At 39.9% G+C, this 24,720-nt stretch overlaps 1 protein-coding gene across 1 annotated transcript in view; it reads left to right on the top strand.

Moving 5' to 3' along the window:
* DLX4 (distal-less homeobox 4) overlaps positions 1 to 24,490 on the top strand; it is a 35,506-nt gene extending 11,016 nt beyond the window's left edge. Inside the window, exons 2-3 of the mRNA XM_089531152.1 lie at positions 17,394 to 17,587; positions 24,239 to 24,490. Coding sequence (XP_089387278.1) covers positions 17,394 to 17,587; positions 24,239 to 24,490 — 446 coding nt within the window. The remainder of the gene's footprint in view (positions 1 to 17,393; positions 17,588 to 24,238) is intronic.
* Positions 24,491 to 24,720: the final 230 nt, after the last annotated feature.

Below are 24,720 nucleotides of genomic sequence, written 5' to 3'. Positions count from 1 at the left end.
GATATAGCTGAGCTTTTAAATTGTTGTTGTTGTGTGCCTCCAAGTTGTGTTCGATTTATGGCGACCCTAAGGCAAATCCCGACTGGGAAAAAAGGGATGCCTGGTATTGTGTTGTTGTGTTTCCAAGATGGTTTTAAGAGCCCACTTGTATGGTCTGATTCCCTTCCCCTCCGGAAGAGCAAAGGCTTCGCAGAGCCCCGTGGCAACTCAGAGGCTGAACAACAAACGTATTAAGGCACCGGGTTTTTAAGGTTCACTTTGCAGCCGACTTGATCAGTTCCTCCCTCCGCTTTGGCCCGGTCTCCGCCGGCGCTTTGGGCGACGAATCTCCCTTTGATCGCCCTTCTCTGCAATCCCTCCACGGTCAGGTTTTGGTTTTTCCATCCAAACAGGAAAATCCGGATAAGACAACTGCCGAGTGAGTGCATCAAGGCAGGAGAAGAGCTCCTGCCATTTAAGGTGCCACCGGGCTCCTCCTTTTAATCCGGTTTGGCACCGCTTTAAGCCTTTTCTGGCTCAAAGGCTATGGAATTCTGGGAGTTGGAGATTGTTGTGGGGCCCAGAGCGTTTGTTTTTAGGATGCACCTCACAATACCACCTTGGGCATATACCTGCGAATCACACACACACACACACACACACTGAATATACACATCCATAATACATATCACACACACATAATACATACATGTATACACACATACACTATATATATATATACACACACACACACATACATAATACATACATATATATATATACACACATCCATGTTCATATATATATATATACACACACACACACATATATACACACACATAAATACATATATATATATACATATATACATAACAGACACACACACACACACATATATATATATACACACAATATATATATATATATATATATATATATATACATACATAATACATCCATATACATACACACACACACATATATATACACACATGCATAATACATGCATATACATATATATATATATATATATATATACACACACACATACATAACACACACACTTATATACACTATACATACATACACACACACACACACACATGTATATATGTATTTTAAACCCTGGCTGGTTGTAAAATCCCAGGATTTGTCATCCACGATCTCAAATCAAGTCCCATTTATTTCAATGAGGACCAAAGCCAGCTTGACTTAAATCCCCCTACAACCCTATCCCCCATTTTGCAGAGGACTCTGATGGCTTTCTTTTTCCTAGAGATGCAAGGTGCGGAGTCCTCTTTCTTCTTCTTCTCCTCCTTTCTTAGGACGATTAGATCGATCCCTTGTAGGTTATTGTTCTTCAGCTCAGACGGAGCGACAGGCGTCTCAGGCTTTTAAAGAAATGTTCTCTAAAAAAGAAAGAATTAAATTATTCCTTAAGGGCTTAGTACTTTAATCTCCTCCAACTCGGGAGGCAGCCATGATTAAAGCCTCAGTACAATCTTGCCTTCCAGCCTATGAAGGAAACACTGGAAAGGGGTTACTTTTCCCTTCCATAGGATTTGTGCAGGAGAACTTCCCAATACTAGGCTTTGCCTTTTGGGGTTTAAACAGAGCAAATAGCATTGAACCGAAGCGCATTTGACTCCTAAGTCAGTCCAAATGTGGAGACAATAATAAAGCATCTATTGTACTGTTCACTCTAGGCGTCCTATAGGATTGCCCTTTGCACAGTAAGTAAGGAAAGCCCATTGAAACCAATTGGGTTCACTTTTGAGCAGGTCCCTATGGCAAGGCTCAGAAATTCCCCTTCACTGGTCTCATCCCAAATGCAACAAACATTAACCCAGTGATCCTGTACACTTCTACTCAGAGAAGTAAATCCCATTGCATTCAATGGGATTGCATGCTTTTAATATGCTGTACGCCCCTTTGATTGTTTTTATGGCAGGGAAAGGAATTGCCCCCCCTTGTTCTTATGCCGTTACTACTACTACTACTACTACTACTGCTATTAAGCATCTTTATTCAAAACAAAGTTCAAATATAGAAAAACCTTCCATACATATACTACAATTACCCATGTAAATATCACACTATTCATATCAGGTACTTAAGATCCCATCAACCCATTGTCTATAACTGTCTATTATTACTATTGTTATTATTATTATTACATACAAACAATATTGTTAGCTTCATATAAACTATTGTTACTTTTGTTGTTGCATATAAACTGCCTATTATTATTATTACATATAAACCCTATTATTATTATTATTACATACAAACAATCTAATGTTAGTTTCATATCAGCTATTGTTATTATTTTGTTGTTATTATTACATATAAACTATTATAATTATTACATACAAACAATCCATTGTTAGTTTCATATCAACTATTACTATTTTTGTTGTTACATATAAACTGTCTATCATTATTGTTACATAAAAAGTGTCTATTATTGTTACATATTTTTATTATTATTATCTGTATGTCAGGCATTAAACGTAGATTCTAACAAAGCCTGACATTAAGTTGTAGTGTATTAAATACCACTTTCCCATCTCACCTCAACGAGTGATTTTAATCTGAACTGAATCTCACTTTTTCGGTGCAAAAGAGTGCGATTTATCGGATTTATCGCTTCCTTGTTTTATAAAAACACATTTTTAAAAAACAAATTGCAATGGAAGGAAATCAGTTTGTAAGATGTGCGCTTTGACCGAAAATGGTAAGCCCCTGAAGGTATTTTGTAAATGAATTTTCTTGGGAGGTGTGTGGGGGAAAATCACCTCCAACACCTGTTAACCCTTTCCCTAACTCACTACAATTTCTCAGCTTGAACCAAATGAATTCCCCCCTTCTCCTCATGCTTTAATTTTATGGAAGCCAAAGGGACCCATTTATTTTTTTAAAACTCAGTTGCCTTCAACCCTGATGTCAATCCCATTGATTCAATGGGCCTGCGCTGGATGAACTCAGCCGTTGCATTTAGGCCCACCTTCCTACGTGTTTAATGCTCCCCAGGAAATCCACACAAAGGGAGAATCTTCTCCCTGTTGACTCGGAAATAGGTTTTACTCCTGTGTAAATGCAGCTGGGGTTGAGGCCTTGCACTCTTAGTCGGTGTCCTGTTCAATTTACTAGTAGGAGAAACTGGGTAGGATTACAATTTTGCAACCTGGTTTCTGATCCTAAGAAGGGTTGGACCTGGCCAATAGGAGCCTCTTCCTGGGACAGAAATATCTTCAAGTGGGGCTTTACTTTCAGGGATTTTGCAGTCCAAGGCAAGTCTGTTGTTGTTGTTGTTGTTGTTGTTGTGTAACTTCAAGTCATTTCTGGCTTATGGCGACCCTATCATGTGGTTTTCTTGGCAAGGTATAGTTTTTGCCATTGCCTTCCTCTGGAGCTGAGAGAGTGTGACTTGCTCAATCGGTTTGCATGGCCAGGATTCGAACCCTGATCTCCCAGAGTCTGACACTCAAACATCTACACCACACTGGCTCTCTGTAGGCATGTCCACTCAGACATAATCCCCACTGAGTTCAGTGGGATTTACTTCTCGGTGTACCAAACACACATAACCAAGCCTTCCTCGGAGTTTGGTTTCACTTCAGTCCTGAAGTTGTTGATTTCAGGTAAAAGGCTGGAGGCATTTCTGCAAATCAGAAACCTCCTCCAACCCTGGCCTGTAATCAAAATGTAACTCAGATGAAGCCCAGGCCATTGTTGGTTCTTCCACTTCTACATTGCACTGTCTCCAAAACTTACTTCAGAGCAAAGCTTACAGAAGATCATGTCTCCGGCTCTCTACAAAATGCTCCTCGGTTTACAAGACTCTGCAAACTGCCCCCAGTCCATGTAATATGCATAAATGTTTATTTAGGGCTGTCAGAGTCTTATTATTTGTCTTGGCAGAGCTAGTGTGTGCATCTTTTGATGGGGGCCAGTTCAACAGGTGAAGCTTTTCTGGAATTGCCTGATGCAGTGAGGGTCAGAAGCTGCACCCTTTGCATTTCTCTCTTGCCTGTCCTTTTCTTTCTCTAGCATCTTAAAAAGGGAAAGAAACCAACATACGCTCACCTTGGAATCCCCAAGCTCTTAAGAATGCTGCCTGGGGATTCTGGAAGTTGTAGTCCCTCAAAAAGGGAGAGGCGGGGTATGTATGTATGTATCAATAAATAAATAAATAAATAAAATAGTCCAAAGACTGCAAGCTCTCTTTCCAAGTGTCTGCAGATTGGTGCCCTTCAGAGGGGTAGGACTACATCTCCAATCATGCTGGTTGGGATGGTGGAAGTTGCAATCCAACCCATCCTGAGAGCGCAGGGTTAGGGAAGGCTGGGAGCTAACCAGATTGAACTCAACAAGAAAAATATCCCGAAGGATTAGAATGGTCCAGCTCTTATTACTTTACCTTCTAGAAAACCAAGGTTAAGTAAGAGAATGAATTCCAGCTTTGTATTCTCCTATAGGGATTCTTCTAAGCTGGCAAGCATACGCTGCAAGAATCTGATCCAGTTCAAGATGTCTTTCTTAAATATTACTGCTAACTGCTATTACTACTAGTATGATTATGATCTGCATTTTGTCATATATACAGAGAGAAAGAGAGATGATAATCATGCTAATAATAATTTTAGCATAATAGTCAACACCTTTAGTAGTTAATAACACTTTTACTCAATAATCATTATACAGAGGAAGGCAAAGTGATGTTGTACAGATAGAGAAGGGAGCAGAGAATAATTGCTTGCCTGAGGTTGCAATCCTATGCACAGTTATTTGGGGGTGACTCATGTTGGATACAGTGAGGGATTTCTAAGAAAAACCTGCACATGACCCCACTGCCTAGTGCATCTTTGGTGGAGGCAAGGTTGGAGCCAGAAACAACAACAACAACAACAACAAGTGTTTAGCTTTAAATCATTAGCCTACTGGACTTCCTGTTCTTTTTACTATGTCTGCTTCAGATCAAAACAGATCGTATCCCATTAAGATGAGCTATGTCTAGGGTAACTCTGTTACCAAGACAGGAAACATCTATTACCAATACACTACATTTGTTTTGCTTAATATAAGAAGTTAACAGTATCATTTGCATTGCTTTTACAATCAATATTTATCTGTCCGCAGTTTGAAGCATGGCAAATACCAACATCTCATGGTCTAAACATCAACTCTGGTTGTTCTTCAGCCTGATTGTATTCAAAAGTGTGGACATGCAGGTTGGTTTAGACTTGCAGATTTAGACTGAAATTTTATACATGCCTACAAGAGTCCCCTCAAAGTCAATGGGGCTTAGACTGCAGATTTTTGAAGGTGGCCATCCAGGTTGTGTTGGGCTTCAACACAACTGATGGGACTTGTAGTCCAACAGCATCTGGAGTGCCACTACAAATTCTCCATGCCTGCTGTTACACTGCAGTCCTATGCAGGCTGATCTTGGAGGAAACCACACTGAAGATCATGAGACTTTGACCAGAGATAAACAGGATCATGCCACATAAGCATGATTTGTGTGTGTGTGTTGCCTGTCAGCTTATGATGACTCCATGAATTTCATAGGGTTTTCTTAGGCAAGGAATATTCAGAAGTGGTTTTACCAGTTTCTTGCTCTGAAATATAACCTCCCTGCACTTGGTATTTGTTGGCAGTCCCCCATCCAAGTACTAACCAGAGTAGAACTTGCTTAGCTTCCAAGATGAGATATGATCTGGTGCCTTGGAAGAGTGAAACTGGGAGCATTATGATGAGACACTAACCATTTTATTTTGCATTTTAAAATATTAGGATAAGTTGAAGGGGAAATAAATGGAAAGCAGTTAATGAAAGATAGAAGAGTTGCAGGGAAAGTACTTTTTAAAATTAACATTTGAGGGGCAATTATAAACCCATCTTAACTTTAAACGGCATCAAGCAAATTCACTCTCTGTATGCGTGTGGGGTTCTGGAGGATGGATATGTTCTGTTTGATGTGAAAAATACTGATGTGGTAGAGGAAATGTCAAGACTTGAATGAGTTGTGTGTACATATGTTATCCTGTTAGGGCACTATGTTAATGTAAAAATGGTTATGCATCCTGCAACTGTCCCAGGCTGGCAGGAACAGTTCTAATTAATCTTCTGACCTCCCACTTTTCTAGCTGCTTTAAAAGTGTCCCAATTTCTCTCTTCTTCTCCCATCTCCCCCTTTGTTCTCAGCTTACTTCAATTGCATAAACTGAGTTCAAAGTGCAAAAGTGGTTTGTACTCATTAGAGAGGAGAGGAGGAGCGTTGCTCTTTCCTGTAGATTTAGGCACAATCCAACTGCTGCAGGCTCTCTTAGCTTGTTTCAATTTTCTTCATTAATAACCTTTGCTGTTTTGATCCTAATCTGATGTTGTTTGGCCACATGTGGTCCAGTTTTCATCTGTGAAATGTTGGAGGGTATATGGTTTCACAAGTGGTTGAGCTTTTTGAGAGGTTGTGTAAATGAAGTCCTTAGTTACTGTCAGTTATTCCACAACCACATAACCTAGCCCTCTCTCTCAATTTTAACTTGGTGGGTGAGGCTCTGATTTGACTGTGGCCAAATGGGTAAGCTCAAGGTCTTGGCCTTGCACAACTGTGTATTTATGCTACACTAAAAGTCTAACGTAAAAGTTTAACTTGTATGCTGAACATATTATATGTAAAGCAGGAATAGACTTGGAGGAAGGAGAGGTGAAAACTGAAGGAAGGAACAACAACAATTTAAGATATGCTGATGATACCATATTACTAGAAGAAAATAGCAAAGACTTGGAATGGTTAGTGAAGAAAGTCAAGGAAGAACGTGCAAAGGCAAGTTTACAGCTAACATTAAATAAACAAAACAATAATGATTGCTGATGACTTACATAAATTTAAACTTGATGATGTAGATACAAAAATAGTTCAAGATTTCCATTATCTTAGCTCAGTTGTTAATCAGAATTGAGACTACAGTCAAGAAATCAGAAGAGGACTGTGAAGGGCAGCTATGAAAGAACTAGACAAGGCCCTGAAGTGTAAAGGCATATAATTCAATACTAAAGAGTGCATCTTCACTGTGGAAATAATGCAGTTTGACACAACTCTAACTGCCATGGCTCCATTCCACAGCATCCTGAGACTTATAGTTTTGTGAAGCACAGCACTCCTTGGCAGACTAGATTAAAGACCTTGTAAAACTACAAATTCCAGGATTCCATAGGATGGAGCTACATCACTTAAAGTGGTGTCAAGCTTGACTATTTCTACACTGTAGATGCACCCTAATGTTAGGATTGTACATGCCATCATCTTTCCCATTTCTTTGTATAGTGTAGTTGTGAATGCTGGACAGTGAAGAAAGCAAATAGGAAGAGAATCAACTGAACTGTGATGTGGTACTGAAGAAGAGTTCTGTGGATACAGAGGACTGTTAAATAATTAAATGGATCCTAGAGCAAATCAAACCTGAACTCTTCCTAGAGACCAAGATCACTAAACTGAGGCTGTCATGCTTTGGCCATATCATGAGAAGACATAACTCACTAGAAAAGACAATTATGCTTAGCAAGGTAGAAGGCAGTAGGAAAAGAGGAAGACTGCATTCCAGATGGAGCAACTCAATCAAGAAAGCCACCTGAGTCTGCAAGACATAAGCAGCTATCAGTTGAAGTTGACCTGATGGCAGTTAGCAATAACAAAGAGTCCATGGGAGCACCTTTGTATCTGCCTCCTTGTCATCTAACCATAATACAGTGGCTCTCCTGTGCTGTAAATTACTCTGTTGAAATGCAGAAAGCTGTGGGTGACCAGAACAGCATTTTTTGTATGAAAGGACTGGGAGATCTGGCCAATTCTGTTACTCAGATCAGATTTCTGCCCTCAGAATTCTTCAAATAACCATAAGCTTTTTGCTCCAGGCTCATGTTGAGGGATCATCGGATTCTAGTTAAAACACGCTTACGTAATACCCACAAAATACAAAAAGCAAAGGTATCTGTGTTGGTTATAAGGAGAGGGGATCCTAAAATCACAGCAACATCATACCTTCATTAGGCCACCTTTTGGGGGCTTCTTGCCTAATGGTATTATCTGGAGATCTTGAAATCTTGTTTTATCATTTTTGGTTGGCTTAATAACAGTACTGCACTAATATGGACTTTGAGGAATAGATCCATATGCTTGAAGTCTACTTATTTATGCTCTTCAGTATGTGGTGTAAAACAGACTTGTCATGGGGACTCCTTACGCCTGTTCACTCATATACAATTTCCTATGGCACTGTCCTTATGGGATAGGTGTGTGTGTGTGTATCCCAGTCTTGTGAACTAAGCAATGTTAATCCTGAGGCACAACTAAGGAGGGAGAAATCTAATAGTTTTGCTTTCTTCCATACTCAGATTTGTGAAAACCTCAAAGAATATTCCTAACCACTCCATTTCTGGAATATAAAGGAATTTGTAGATTTGGTAAATTCCTCAAAAACAAACTGAAACAAAATTCTCAAACCCTAGGACTAGGTAAATGTGTTCTTATGCAGAGGATTGTACCTGTCCTTGCCCCATGTTATTATAGTTGAACAGCTGTGAGTTCTGACTTAGCACTGAGGGGGGAAAACAGGGTTTGGACCCTGACTTTCAAGAATTAAGCACTCAAAGCCCCATATGTGAATAGACAAATCATTCTGTTTCAGTTCCTTCCTCATTTATATTTCTAAAATCTTCAATTCCTTTTATCCCAAACAGGAGAAAATGTTGCAAAGGGATCTCGTAGTGCCTTTCAAGCTAACTGTCAAAAGGCGTTGTAGCATAGGTTTTTGAGACTAACTGAACAAATGATGTTGTACCATATGAACAAAAGATGTTCATAGACTTGGTCTACTTCCTCAGATCAAGTCTACAAAAGCTTATGCTACTTCTCTTGCACAGCCACTAAAAGATCCCTTTGCATACTGATATTCTAGAGTAACACGGGTATGAATTCTACCCCCAGGAGAAATTGTGTGAAGGTTAGTATGTTTGTACTAGTAAATTCTTGCAATCCTCATCTTTATGCACCACACACACACACACATATCTTTCTGCCTTTCCACGCAGGCTCTGAATTCAAGCTAATCACTTGAATCCTTTTGATAATTCCAAATAAAGTAAATGGAGTTTACCTATATATATTGATTTGCCATTCAGCAATTGACTCAGCGAGTCTGCTCTTGTTGTCTTGAGCCTGGGTGGTGTAGTTATTGTACTAGTATTCCAGAGACCAGGGTTTAAATACCTACTCAGCTGTAGAAACCCACTGGGTGACCTTGGGCAAAGTTACACTCTCTCAGCCTGTGAGAATGGCAATGGCAAGCCTCTTCAGAATAAATCTTGTCAAGAAAACCCTGTGATAGAGCTACCGTAAATCACAGTTGACTTGAAGGCATATAACAACAACGCAACTGTTGTTAGAACTAAACAATAAAATTCGGACCATTGTTTCCCAAGGAGTTTTATAATTTAGGGTACGAAACTCTCCTTTGACCCATTCAAACATAAAGTTCAATACATGAAGAAGTGCCTCTCTCTGTATATGCCTTCCAAAGGACTGGGTTCTGCTGGAGGGACCCTCTTCTTTGTTCCACCTTCTCAGCATTGGCCCCCCATTTGTGAAATGCCTGGCCCTTGGGGGCCTGACTAGCACCAGAGCTGGTTTCTTTTCACTGCCAAGTTGCTGATGTGACTTTTAATTAAAGCCTTTGGGACCTAATTTACTTTTATGCACAAATATAATTTTTTAAAAAACCTTTTAGCCTTTTAAAGCTGTTTTAACATGTTTGAATTGTTCAATACTGTTATGTTTTGACCTTGTATAAGTAATTGGTTGATTTTAATCGAGAATTGTTTAAATAGATTTTCCTGTTGTTGTTGTTGTTGTTGTTGTTGTTATGTTCATTTATATCACACCTTTCCCCCAATAATGAGACCAAAGCCAGCTTGTGAAAAGCCAACTGTCGATTTATGGCAACCCTATGACTTTCATAGGGTTTTCTTCAGCAAGGAATACTCAGAGGTGGTTTTGATACTTCATTCCTCTGCAATAAAGCCTACAGCACCTGGTATTTATTGACAGTCTCTCATACAAATATGAACCAGGGCTGACCCTGCTTAGCCTCCAACATTGGAAAGGATCTGGTGCCTTTAGGGTATTTAGTCCTCTTTACTCTTCACAGCAAAGTTGGATGTCCTTCGGCAAGTCACACTCTCTCTGCCTCAGAGGATGGCAATGGCAAACTCCTTCCAAAGAACTTGCCAAGAAAACCCTACGATAGGTTCATCTTAGGGTTGCCATACATCAAAAACAGCACAGATTCAAACTATACAAAAGCATCAATATATCAGTATTAAAGATACTGGTCATGAAGTTAAAATTATGCTAATATTCTATCTGTTTATATTGCTCTCAGCTGACAGTTTGCCACCCTGGAAAAAAAGTGGGATAAAACTTATTAAATAAATAAAAGACCATGAACCAACTTTTTCAATAGCAGCTAGCACCAAGTTTATCTATCTATCTATCTATCTATCTATCTATCTATCTATCTTAATGGAAGCAACCAGTGTCTTGCATTCTCCAAGTATTCTCTCCCAATTGACTTCTCAAAACTTTATCTCCAGTAAGTGTTATCCTCCTTATTGTGGCTTCTATGGATGTGGTTTATGAAGGCGTCTAGGGAGCGTTCTTTGTTAAGCCTAACAGCTTGTCCTTTGCTTTGCACGGCAATTGAACTTCTTAATTAAAATTCACCCCAGTGAGAATTAAGACCAGCACTGCTCAGGGACCATTCCTTCCCTCCTTCTCCCTGATACAGTTTCAAGCCAAGATGAGGGAAAACAAGTCTTCTCATTGGTCCAAAACTCTTTTCTGAAATTGTTTGCATTTTGCGGGCTTGCTTGCTTCAACTCAATTACTCTCTTCTAGGGAAAAAGGCAGGATTAAAAAAAAAAACCATACAGAAAATAATGAGGAACTCTTAGCATAATGCAATAAGTGTGGAATTTTCAGAAAATCCAGGGGGCTGGAAAGAAATGAATACTGTATATGCAGACGAGATTCTCTTGCTCCATAGAATTAGCCCATTAGAAAAGTATAGGCTTTAGAATATTAAAGTATAGCTCAAGCACATATTACAGTCATGAAGTCTTTATCTTATCAAAGTGTATCTTTCATTCTGCCTATACTTTCTGCAAAAGACAGATGATGTGGAAAAATTAGACCTCTAATGTTGTCATTAAAGAGCCAGCGTAGTGTATTGGTTTAAGCATTGGACTACTACTCTGGAGATCAGGGTTCAAGTCTACACTTGAGCATAAAAATCCACTGGATGACCTTGGGCAAGTCACACTCTCTCAGCCTCAGAGATAGCAATGGCAAACCCGCTCTAAACTTGCCAAGAAGACCCTGTGATAAGCTTGTCTTTGGGTCACCATAAGCCAAAAATGACTTGGCGGCACACAACAACGACGACAAAGTTGAACTATGGGAGGGTTAAATGTAAGTTTGATGTATCTCCATCAGAATTGGATGTTATCTTTGCACATGCACAAGGGGAAGTACATTCACTTTTTGGTGACAAGAAGTGTCACAAGATCTGTATCAAATCTTCACAAGAACACATTTGAATATGGAAATTTTAATGTGCTTGTACCCCTGTGTTGTGTGGACAAAATAATAATAATAATAATAATAATAATAATAATAATAATAATAGGATTTATTTATATCCCGCCCAATTACTGGGAATCCAGGCGGCTTACAACAGTGGGGATAATACAAAGCAATAACTAACATGAAAATAACAAAACAATATAACATAGCAATACATAGTAAATAATAATAATAATAATTTCATAACAATTCAATAATAACAAGAATAACACAAAAGATTACATTCCAATCAATAATTATCAAAAGGAAATCCCCATTTCCAACCCCTCATTCAAAAATTAACAAAGCAAATGCCAATAAACAATGAAATAATAAAACAAATACAGCATAGCAAGTTACAAGATTACAGTTAAGAAGTTACAATTAAAAGATTACATGCATTGCTGTTGGGAGGCAGGGGGAGGTGAGGGATTAGAAATGTCTGTATTCTCCCATTGCTCATTTCTTTTGCTGCTGCTGTTTGAACCTGCTTCTTGTAGTCACGTGATCCCAATGAATCAGGGAGCACTTAGACAGCATGATTGTGTTGCCATGTTACAACGCTGTCATGTAGCCAACTGGAACTGGCTATGTAATGACATCAGAAATCCAATTCAGAACAATGCCAATGTGACCTGCCTTTACTCTGCGTGGCTGAGCTGAACCCCTTTGTCCTTGTTACCTACAAACATAATCAAAACAACAAAAAGTGGGGCAGGTATTTTTGCAGCCCATCACAACTTTCTCCCCAAAGTGCAAACAGGGGCTTTACAAAGTTCAAATTTTTGCCCCCCTCCATTTGTTGTTAATTGTCCTTGAGTCAACCTAAAGTCATGGTGACCCTGTGGCTGAGACATCTCCAAGACCTCCTGTCTGCCATTGCTCTGCTTAAGTCTTGAAGATTCATGCCCATGACCTCCCTAATTGAGGCTATCCATCTAGATTGCAATCTTCCTCTCTACCACCCTCCACATTTCCTAGCATTATTATATTTTCTAATGAAATGTGCCTTTTCATGATGTGGCCAAAGTACGACAGCCTCAGTTGGATCATCTTGGCTTTAGGGGTATTTCAGGCTTGATCTGACCAAGGACCCATTTGTTTGTCTTTTTGGCTGCCCCCGGTATCCTTAGCACTCTTCTCCGGCACCACTTCTCAAATGAGTTGATTTTCTTTTTATACCCTTTTATCACTGTCCAGCTCTCACATCCATACATAGTGATGGGGAATATCATGGCTCATTACTCATAAATATTTCCAGGAAATTTACTTGCCTCTTCTTTTTAGAGGACTCCAATTATCTATTTCTTTGTAGAATATTAATGAGGGTGCTTTCCATCCACCCTCATTTCTGCATTAGATAATAATTGAGGCTAGAGGCTGGTGATGAAATTCTAGAGCAGTGTTTAAATGTTTCTGGGCTCTTGAGCAACAGTAGGCTGTAACACTTATTCAGGAAGAAGCTTGAAAATATATGTACATCTGCAATGTAATGGGATAGGATTCCATAACGATTCCTGGAAATTGTAGATTCATGAGGGTGCAAATCATTCTCTCAGAACTAACACATACATACGCCACACATCACTTTGGAGAGCAACCACAAGCAGCTGATAGTTCATAGAGACCTCTCCATGCATGTCCACAGCCATGGTTATTCTTCCCAGGAGGTATAAACATTTGATGTCTTGGTCCTAAATCTATTTCCTAAGGCCCTGGAATAGATCTATTACTACAGTATATGTAGCATTCTATTCTCACATGTTAGAATAATTGTAGATATATATTTGCAAAGTCAAATTTCATGTAGATTTGTGCCCCATGGACCTGGGCCTCAAACTCCTTAAGCGACTGGCAATATGTCAGGTTCTTCTTAGTTTGCCCCCACCCCTATGTGTGATTGTGTGTGAAGTCCTTGGGTTCCCAGATAGAGATTTCAGTGTTTTGAGTTTTGGACTGATTTTGGCATGCCTGACTTCTTTTCTACATATGCTGTATTCTGTTTTACTGTTTCCTTGGTCTGTTCTGATGGTCACTGTTCAATCATGGTAACTCGTATCAAATGATGACTTTTAAGTGTGAAGGAGCCATCTATGGCTTCCAACCTTTGCATGGAAGATGGTTCACACATTCAGCTATAAGTAATTAAGGGACATACAGACATGTTCGAACTGGGTCAGAGTTTTTTCTTCACTGGAACTGTCAGTTCACATTATCACTCTGAGAGCTTTTAAAATGTCTGTGACAATGTATTTTTTTCTTAGCCAAACCTTGCTGCAAATCCAGTTTAACACATCACTGCAACCAACAAGTTGTGTTCTCTCTCTCTCTCTCTCTCTCTCTCTCTCTCTCTTTCTCTCTCACACACACACACACACACACACACACACACTGGAATGTAGGAATATGGGTGGCATTCACTCTGATCACATATCTTCCAACTGTCCTGATTTGACAGGAATACACCTGATTACTCCTGTCCCAGTTAATTTCTCCTCCCCCCATTTCTCCCCTTTGTACTCAGAATACTTTAACTGCTGCAGACTGAGTTTGAAGTGCAAAAGTAGTTTGCATCAGTTCAGGAGAGAGAAGAGGGCAGAGTCTTGCCTTTTGTGGTAGGCTCAGGCAAAAGCAAACTGCTGCAGTCTCTCCTAACCTCACCTGTCTGTTCTTCCTTATTAATAACTTACGCCATTATGACCACACTCTGATGTTGCTTGGCTACAAGTGTCCCTGTTTTCATCAGTGACCTGTTGGAGGGTACTGTATATGATCAATAACTTGGCCCTCAGACTAGTGAATTAGGGAGAAAAGGATCCTGAGCATGGAATCCGCTAACTTCACAAAAGAAAAGGGGACATGTTCCAATACCTTAGAAAGCTGGTCTTTTGCTTGCTAGAAAGCCCAGTGAGTTTCAGCTCGCAGACGGTCTTAAGGCTCTCTTCAAGGGTCAGTATGAAAAATCAAAAGAGGATAACGCAGAAATGAATGACATCCCAATTATATAAAAGCATTATTATGTTTGTACATTGCTTAAAGCCTGACCATACTCTCTTAAAATCCAAGCTACAGAAATTTCTGAGCTAGGAATTTTAAAATCGAGATAACTTTGACGACATATAGATGTATTGCTAAAGAGAAAGGGACTATCTGAAAATTCTGGAGCATTTTATAAGAGGGGAAGACAGCCAGTTTCCTAATTTAAGCTCTGGCATTTTAATAAAAGATTTTAAGATTTTAAACTGAAAGATTTTATAACAATGAGAGATGGCCAGTTTTCTCAATAAAGCCTAAAGGAACTAAAGATTTTAATGTTAAGGTCTACTCCCCTTTTTAAAAAAACTGCTTTGAATGTTATTGATTAATTATATTTTTAATTTTTGTATGATATGAATTTTAAAAGTTATTTTAAATTTTTAAAATTTAATTTTTAATATTTAAATTTATTTAATTTTGAAGCATCCTTGAGCCTTAGAGATCTGTCTGCAAAATACATGGTGGCCACAGGGAGTCTGACTGCTCCCATTAGAGTATTATAAGATCTGTGTGGTCTTTGTTTTAGCTCCTCACTAGGATGTCCTTAATACTGTTCTTTTGAATGAGATCTGGAGTAGTTTGTAGTTTGATTTGTAATTTGGTGTGGCACTATTGCACTCTGATTGAGAGTTTTAAATACTCCTTAAACTGAACATTCTTCTCAGATGAAGGAAACTATAATCTATATGCTTAGACATCATAGGATACAGCAGTGCGCAGTTCTCTCTTTGCCACAGGATAGAATCACAATTCTTCTTGTACATAACTATGGCCATTAAAGCAGGATATAGCACTATAATTGTGCAATGAACTTCTGGAGTGTGAACTATCAAAACAAATAGGTGTCAACATCTGTAGGTCTTCTATATAAGGAAGTCGTGGTCCTCTTTACTTTTAAATCCAAGAATTGAGTTTCAGACTCATCATATTCTAAATCAAATTCTTGGAATTTTGTTGTTGCTAACTCTTGGGCCCAAACAGAGAGGCCAAAATAAAGCTGCTTTGGGTCACTTTGGAGGTATGCTGTTTAAATGATGCATCCTAAGAGGCCAGAAACCATGCTAAAGCCATGCTCCAGTCTTAAGGACTGGAGTGCAGCTTTGGCACAGCTTGTGGCCTCTTAGGATGCATGCATCATTTAAACAGCATACCTCCAAAGTGACCCAAAGCAGCTTTATTTTGGCCTCTCTGTTTGGGCCCTAATGTTTTGTTCTTGTTAACTATCTCCAAGTTGATATATGGTGACCCTGTGAATGAGAAACTTTGAAGTCCCCCTATCATCGACTGCCCTGCTCTGCTCTTGCAGACTCAGGGCTGTGGCTCTTTGATTATGTCTATACATCTGGAATGTGATCTTCCAGTTTCACTCTCTCTGCAGATGGCAAACATATTGTCAGTATACATAAACCAAACAATAAGTTGTTTGGAAAATAAACATTCAGAATAGATGATTTCATTTTCAAAGCTCTCCATGGCTAGGCACCTTTGTCCCACAGTGGCACACCATGACAATGGCACACCATAGCAACTCCTTTTGTTTGTCCTACTTTTTAGCTGCTCTTAAAATGTCCTAATTTCTCTTTTTTCTATCAATTTCTCACTTTGCCCTGAACTTCAGTTGCTGAAAACTGAGTTCAAACTGAAAAAGCACTTTATGCCCAATTAACTCTACAGAGAGAAGAGGAGAGACGGTGGCTGAATCTTGCACTTCCCAAGTAGGCTCAGGCAAAAGCAAACTTTTGTAACATCTTCCAACTTGTCTGTTCTTTCTCATTAATAACTTTTGTCACCTTAACCACACTTTGAAGTTGCTTGGCTACACATGTCCTGGTTTTCATCTGTGAAATATTGGAGGGTATGCCAATGTACCTTAGTCAGTGTGTCTTCCTGAGGAATACTAGTTTAAAGGGAGCTCACAACCAAGATGACTCAAATGTCTTCCCCATTCAAATATGTTATCTTATTAATGAAATCTGAAGAATATGGTATGTAAATGGAATTAGGGGGTATAAATATTTTTCACAAATTGAGAGAGTGACTTTAGGACTAAACTACAGCTGACAATATGAGACAGCCTGGAGGCTAGTTAACATTTTGTAGTTTTTTGGTAAATTATAAAATATGAGTATGCTGGGGGTCAGGATTTCACATTTTCTTCTGATGTATAAACTGGACTCAGGCCTTCACCAGGGTTATTTTAATTGTTTTAGTAACAACCACTGGAAGATGATCTTTACATAAATTGTATGTGCCTCTTTGATGACAACAGAGGAGTAAAGAGATAATTCTCATCCATCTTGTCATTACCTGTGATTCATGTTATTCCAGGGACAGGAAGCTATACTTTCTATCTGTTACAATTCTTAAAAAACCTTAACTTATCATCTGGTCCTATGGGACAGGGACATGAACTGAGAAGGTATTCTGAAGAACCCTTTAGAGTCTGACAACTTGTACACAGACCAGCCCCCTCCCCCAAAGGTATAATTCCGTATTTTCAAAGAAACAGAATAAGTCTGACTTTAAAAAAATCATGGTGAGGAATTGTGTGTGTGTGTGTGTGTGTGTGTGTGTGTGTGTGAGGGGACATCTTATTCACAGCTTGTCTCTTGAATGGTTTAAGTGTTCTGCTGCACACTTTGACGAGTATCATCTTCTCTACCCCCCCCCCCAATTCTCTTTGTTTTGAAAGACCTTGAGAAAACTACCATAATTGAAAATGGGGAAATCCGCATCAACGGGAAGGGGAAGAAGATTCGTAAACCACGCACCATCTACTCAAGCCTCCAGCTTCAGGCCCTCAACCAGCGCTTCCAGCAAACTCAGTACCTGGCCTTACCTGAGCGGGCAGAGTTAGCAGCACAGCTGGGCTTGACACAAACCCAGGTGAGAATAAGTTTGAAATCAGCACACCATTCTGTTTATTCATTGGCTACTTTTCTAACACATCTTTCTCAGGGCTTGGAAGCAGCGAGCTGGTAGTCACATAGTTTTCTAAGTTATAAACTCCTTCTCCCCCATTCTCTATCCCACTTTCTAAAGGAATAATGATGATGATGATGTGATACAATAACAACAGATTAAATATTACAAGTTGGGACACGTAACTTCAGTTAAAACACATATAACATCTGTTAAAGTGTATATAAAACTAATATCTATTAAAAACAGTCAATTCATACACTAGGTCCTTGGTATCTGTTGCGGTTTGGTTCAGGACCCCACATGGATACCAAAATCTGTGGATGCTCAAGTCCCATTATACACAATGTTTTAGTAAAATGGTGTCCCTTATGTAAAAGGACCAAATCAAGGTTTGCCTTTTGAAAACACACACAAACACACAAACACACACAAACCATGGATGGTTGGATCCATGGATGCAGAATCCATGGATATGGAGGGCCAACTGTAATTTAAAATTCATAAATTAAAATTCATCTGGATAGGCCTGTCAGAAGAAACCTGTCTTTACTGTTGTTTTGAACTCCAGTCCCAATCCGGTTTACCCTCATAGCAACCCTGTGAGGTAGACCAGGTGGAGTGCTATGCAACTTGCTCAAGGCCAGCTAGAGAGCTTCATGTGGCATTAATCACATGTGTCTATTCTGGCTCCACCAGAATAGCATGCAATCTTCAGTGGGAGAGTAGCATGGACTACATGTGTGTGTAGGAGTGATCTTATCTTTTTTTTCTGTCTGCCAATTTCCTACCTCCAACCTTCTTTTTCACCCACTGGAAATGAGAGACAGTTGAGAAGTATAGTATGTTTCTCCTATCAGCTCCCAAACAGCTAGTAGTTTGTTTTAAAGGTAGAAAACTGGTAGCAAGGAATGCTCTTTCCCCAACACTTTCCACCAGAACACTCTACCCCAAGCCTGATACCCTCTGGATGAATTGATGAAATCCCATCATCACGAGCCAGCATGGTTACCTTGGCTGCAGTGAATGAGAGTTATAGTTCATCCCATCTGGAAGGAGCCAATGTTGGAAGAGGCTCTATTGAAGACTGCTCCCTGGAGCGTTGCTCAGTATTAAAAATAAGAGAAACAAAACTTGAACTGGGAGAGACTAAATATGATGAACATCATTAGTGCTTAATACCAGATATGAACTCGTGTCCCATATATCCACTGAAACCAAGGTGGCTTATCACATTTGAACAAGAATAGAAATAAATGATATAAAATTAAAATGATAAATACATTAATAAACAATGAACCCACACAATTCATCACTGAAATCAATGAATAAAAGGCCTGAGTGAAGTACAATAACCTGTGTGTTTCTTTTTGAGAAAATGTCAGAAAGGAGGGGCGACCATTGGAAAGGCCTTGTTTCTGGTAACCACCATATTGGGCCAGAAAGTAAGGCAAGTATGGTCAATCTCAGTTTGAAGTGTCTAGTATGCAAATTCATGGTCTATGAACATTTTGATGAGGTTAAAAAGCAGGGATTCTAGACTCAAACTCTCATCAGGATAATGGTCAGGGATGATGAGAGCTGCAAATCTAGCAACAGCTGGAGGGCCACCCTACCTGACATATGGGCAACCTTGGTATACCTGTGTAGAAGATGCATGCACAGAAACCTCTTTCTGCAAATGCATTGTCACACACACTGTGGCAAGATGGAGATGTATGCTGGTCTCTATTCGTTCTGTGTTCCATGCAGAATCAGAATTCTGTTGCAGAAAAGCTATCCCATTCCTGCTCCAAAGACCAAGACTTCCATTGATGAATCTTTTGAATGAACTCTCATCTACCAAACAGTCTACTGGAGAAACAATTTGACTCAAGATATTCCATATAGTCTCTTCTGTGTTCAAGTGCACAGCTGATTAGAAAGAGACCAAGGAAAGGTCCCCTTTCAGGTTGACATCTGAACTAAGAAATTGATACACTGTCCCAAGAAAGAATCTCAGTTTATAACACTTTACAGTTTTAGAATGCCCCCCCCCCCAATTCACAAAATCTTCCTCATACAGTTTTGACAGGTTTTTACTTGACTTGCTCCTTCTCTGTCTAAAAAAATAAAACAAATCTTTTTTATGCCTCTGGCTGTGGACTCACCCCTGACATCTGTCTGTCTCAAGCAATCATGTTAAGCTGTTCAACCAGCTGTAAAGGAGGCTGCTGGATTGGAGGAACATATTTCTGACAGTACTGATTCCCTTGCCTTCCCACCACTTTGCAAACTCTGGACATTCCTCACCTTGAGGCCCAGGAAGAAACAGGAGCTGTGTAGGACCATGGGTTTGCTAGAGATTTTGTAAATATCTTGTCTTCTCCCCCTATTTTGTATTTTTTTGTTTTGGTTTTTGTTTGCTTGAAAAGACAAGAAATGTATGCACACATACATACTCAGATACATATCCAGATCACCAATTGGTACCAGCTAGCAACATCATGTTTGCCCTGGGTTTCAGTCCAAATTTTAAAGGAGCTATCCAAGGTGATTTTGTCATAGAGCTGTGCACATTAGACAATTCCTTAGTTTCAACTAAGACCAGATGGATTTGCCCCATTTATGTCAGTACAACCAGGTGCCACTGGTACCCATGTAAGTATGACATTACATTAGTAACAGGTCATGCTTACATTCTGCAAATGCTTGTTTCTGAATCTTCTGAGAATCTTGATCAGTACCAAAGCTATCCATTATAAGCCCTGAAAGGCATTGTGGTAGGTCAGCATTTGAAATACCAGCCTCTCAGAATGATGGGGAGATGGAGTGCTTAAGGTGAACACAATACTTCTAAACACAAAGCCAGTTCATTTGCTTTTACACTGTGCCTTGTTTCCTAAATATACTTGTGATAGGGAAGCATAAAACAATGGTGAGTGTTTTGTTTTGTTTTTAAAGAGAGAGCTGGAGGTGGTTTCAGGGTGGCTTTACTTCTCCTGATGCGCCACTTTTTTTTAAAGGAATCACAACCTTCCTCCCGGACAAACAGGTTTTGCAGGTTTCTGAAACAATACCAGGGCCTATAAAACCTGTTTTCTGGTGATGAAAGTGGGATGAACATTCACACAATGAGATGCAATCCCATGCACTCCAACATTTCACAGAAGCAAACCAGGAAATGTGTGGCCAAGCAACATCAGAGTGTGATCAAGATGGGAAAAAATATTAATGAGGAAAAACACACAAGCTAGGAGAGGTAGCAACAGTTTGGTTTTGCTAGAGCAGGGGTAGGCAATCTTTTTGAGCCGGGGGCCGGGTTGCTGTCCCCAGACAACTGGGGGGCCGAAGCCAAAAAACAAATAATTAAATAATTTTTTTAAAATTAAATATATAAATAAACCAGGACAAATGTAGGACAAAATTTTCAAATGGAAGACACTTTTTTTAAAAAAAAAAATTGAGGACACGCGAAAAAATTTGTTGATTTTTAAAAAAATGTTAATATAAATGCATGTTTCTGAGGCTTCTATAGACAATTGCCCCCCAAAGGCCCCGGTGGCAATTGGCAGCAGGACCGGGCTGGGGCTGGTCCCAAGGCCTCGTCGGGCCGCATCCGGCCCGCGGGCCACAGGTTGCCTACCCCTGTGCTAGAGCCTACTGGGAAGGTCAATATACTGCCACCCTCTCTCCCCTGCTGTGTTAATTGAGAGCAAACAACTTCTGCACTTTGAAATCAGTTTGCAGCAATTAAACTAAGCTGAGGACAAAGGGGGGAGGAGGAGAGACTGGGACATTGTAAAGCAGATGAAAAAGCAGGATGACAGATGAAAAACCAATCCCTGCCAAATTGAGATAGGCCTGAAACACATGGGCCAAATAAGATGACTTCCAGCCACTTTGGGGGCATGGTGTTTAGATGACACATGCCCCCAAAGTGGTCTGAAGCCGTGCCAAGGCTGCACCAAGCTGGGAAATGCTGGACTAAAATGGAGTCAATTTAGACTGACTCCTGGCCAGCACAACTTGGGACTGCGGCAGTGGCCCACTTCTGGTCACTCCTTCCAGGCTGTCTCTTCCAGGCCATAGTGGATCTGCCCTGGCTTTTACACTTTGGACAGTTCCTTCAGCCAGTGTGGCATAGTAGTTTGCATGTTGGATTAGGACTCCAGGAGACTAGGGTTCAAATCCCTGCTCAGCCATTGAAATTCACAAAGTGACTTTGGGCAAGTTACAGTCTCTTAGTCTTAGAGGAAGGCAAGGGACTGCCTCTGTAAAGCAAGAACATCCTATGATGGGGTTGCTGTAACTCAGAGTTGTCTTGAAGGCATATAACAACAATCGGGGATTAAGCCTAGGATCTTCTTCAGGCAACACATATGCTTTACTCTAAACAATAGCTTGATTTTATCCATATCTTTAACCTGGAACTAGAATGGGTGCTCATGGACAAATCAAAATGCATTATCAACAAAAATGAGGTCAAAAAAGACAGCAATTTCCATAAATCTATTCTGTACTTGTATACACATATATACAAATTATACATAGCTGGAGTTGTAGTCCAAAAGAGTAATTTTTCTAAACTCAGGTACATCACTAACCTATTCTGATATTATTATTTTTTTGTATTTTAAACTATAAGCCAGTACATGATCCCCTCTCGCTCTCCATGATAAGAGGAAGATAAAATGACTTACAAGTTCAGACTTTCTTTTGTGAAATATTAAGTCCTAGGTTTTTCCTTTGCTTCTTCTGGTAGTTTTCCACTTTTATGAAATGCCCTGAAGATCAATGTTTACATTTTTACCTCTCTGATCTTTCCAAAAATGCCATTGCAAAATCAGGGTTTTTGTTTTGTTTTGTTTTGTTTTTGGTAAGTGGGGGAGAACAGGAGTTGGGAGTGAAAAAGCTGAGTTTCTTTAAAGATTTAGTTGGGGTCAAGCAGCAGACGAGTGCATTAAAAAGCATGTAAGGGCAGGTTGCTGATGCAATATTTCCTGAAGCTAGTCCCCAGCACTTGAGAACAATTGTAATCCTTTATTTTTACAATAGCTTTTGAAGATGGGACACTGTTATTCCCATTTTATGGATGAGGGAATTCAGGCAGCATGAGAGAGAAGATAATGATGATAGTATGGGAAGGTACCAGGAGGCTATCCAAATCCAGCATGGAGTAATGGTTTGAGTTGGAATATGACTCTGGAAACCAGGGTTCAAATCCTCACTTGGCCATGGAAACCCACTGGATGACCTTAGGCAAGTCACATTTTCTCAGCCTCAAAGGCAGGCAAAGGAAACCCCCTCTGAACATATCTTGCCCCCCCAAAACAAACAAACCCTCAGGTTGCCATAAGATGGAAACCACTTGAAAGCACGCAACAGCAATCCAAATACAATCATTGTCACAAAGAGGAACAATTGATTCACCCGGTCATCACAGACTGACTTAGGGTGGCTGTTTGTAGCCTCAGTGGTTTCCCCATTTAATCCCGGAGAATTCAAGTTGGAAAAGATGTAGGGCATTCCTGTTGGGATGCAGGCTGCTTCATCAATGTCCCTCATATAACTGAGGCTTCAAATCGCTGTGTTCGTTCCAGAAGCATGGCTTTATCTTAAAATCAAGACCTCCTTCACCAACATTGACAGATCTGTTGCAGGAACACCTCTGGGTCTGGCTCGCTCTATTGAAAAATGATGAAGAAAACCCATGAGTTCTATACATTTGCCAAACAATGCTGGGATGGGAAGCAACCTGATCCTACCCCAACTCCATTCATCTCTATTGGGGGCAGTCCCTTGGCATGGCTTTTGTCAGGGGTCTAAGGAGCCTTAAGGTGGTATATAAGAATTCTTTCTAGCCACAAGGAACAGGGACATTCCTTCAGCCCCAAAATGAAAATGGCAAGAAATCTTGTATCAGTGTGTCTGGCTTGGGGCTATAGTACATGTTATATGTTGTGTTTTCCACACTCATGGTTTAGGTTTGTAAGAGGCATTCTAACCAAGAAAAGCAAGATTAATGTCCTCTGTCACTAGCTGCTCCAATATTGCTTTCTCTTCAGCAAAGCAAAATGGCTAGGAACCTCAGAGAGTTGCCATATGCTCTCCTTTATAGAGATCAGTCCTCTATTTAAAGGCATTCTTAGTTGGAAGGGCTGTCTGGTCCAAATCCAATTTAAAGGTAAAGATTCCTAAGAAGGAAGAGCAGGGACTATTAATACAACACTTAGCCATAAATAAAACACATAGCATCTGGTCACAGTCTTCTCCATTTTACATTTTCCATATTTTCTTTGATATGCTTGATGCTGCCTTGGGTTGAACTCTGGGAGAAAGGTGGCATATGAATGAAGTAAATAAAAAAACGAAATAAAAATTTGATGCAGTTCAGTGTGGTCTTTTGTTCTCTTGTGGGGTGATGCATAAGTTCCTGAACTCAAAACAGTATCTACAAATGGGATAACTTCTTTTTGAAGCCACAAAAATACTACATGTATTTCTTAAAGTAAATTAAAAGTCTGATGAATTTCTTCAGTAGCTCCAAGCTGAAATTTTAGTTGTCCTCTAGCCAAAATTTTTTTGAGCTATGTGTACTCCCTACTCATACCTTTCCCTTTTCCTCCCCTGCAGGTCAAGATCTGGTTCCAGAACAAACGTTCCAAGTTCAAAAAGATTATGAAGCAGGGCTCCAGCATACAAGATGATCACATCCACAATTCCTCATCTTTGTCTCCCTGTTCCCCTAATGTACCCCCACTCTGGGACATTCCCATGGCATGCAAAGGAACTCCCCTTCCCCCTAACAGCTATATCAATAGCTTTGCACCTTGGTACCACCAGCCCCAGCACCACGACACCATGGGGAGGCCTCCAGTGATGTGACAAAGGTAGACATTGTAGCTTGGGTGCATATGTTGTGTCTCTTCCTCTGAAGCTCTGATCAGGACCCCAACACAGGACAATGGGGGATGTGAATGGAGGGATGGTATTTCTGAAGGAATCACCAGCACTTCTCTCTTGATGAGAAGCTCTCTGGCATCAGATGACTTACAATGTGGAGATTGACTTCTGCAATCGGTTCAAGGACCAACTTCAACAGCAGTGGCAGAACG

Source organism: Sceloporus occidentalis, unplaced genomic scaffold (genome assembly GCF_023333645.1).
Source record: "Sceloporus occidentalis isolate IW3139 unplaced genomic scaffold, rSceOcc1.0.p SCAF_7, whole genome shotgun sequence".
Classification (NCBI taxonomy): Eukaryota; Metazoa; Chordata; class Lepidosauria; order Squamata; family Phrynosomatidae; genus Sceloporus; species Sceloporus occidentalis.
Note: the sequence above shows the minus strand (reverse complement) of the source record. Positions and strands in the feature narration are given on the sequence as shown.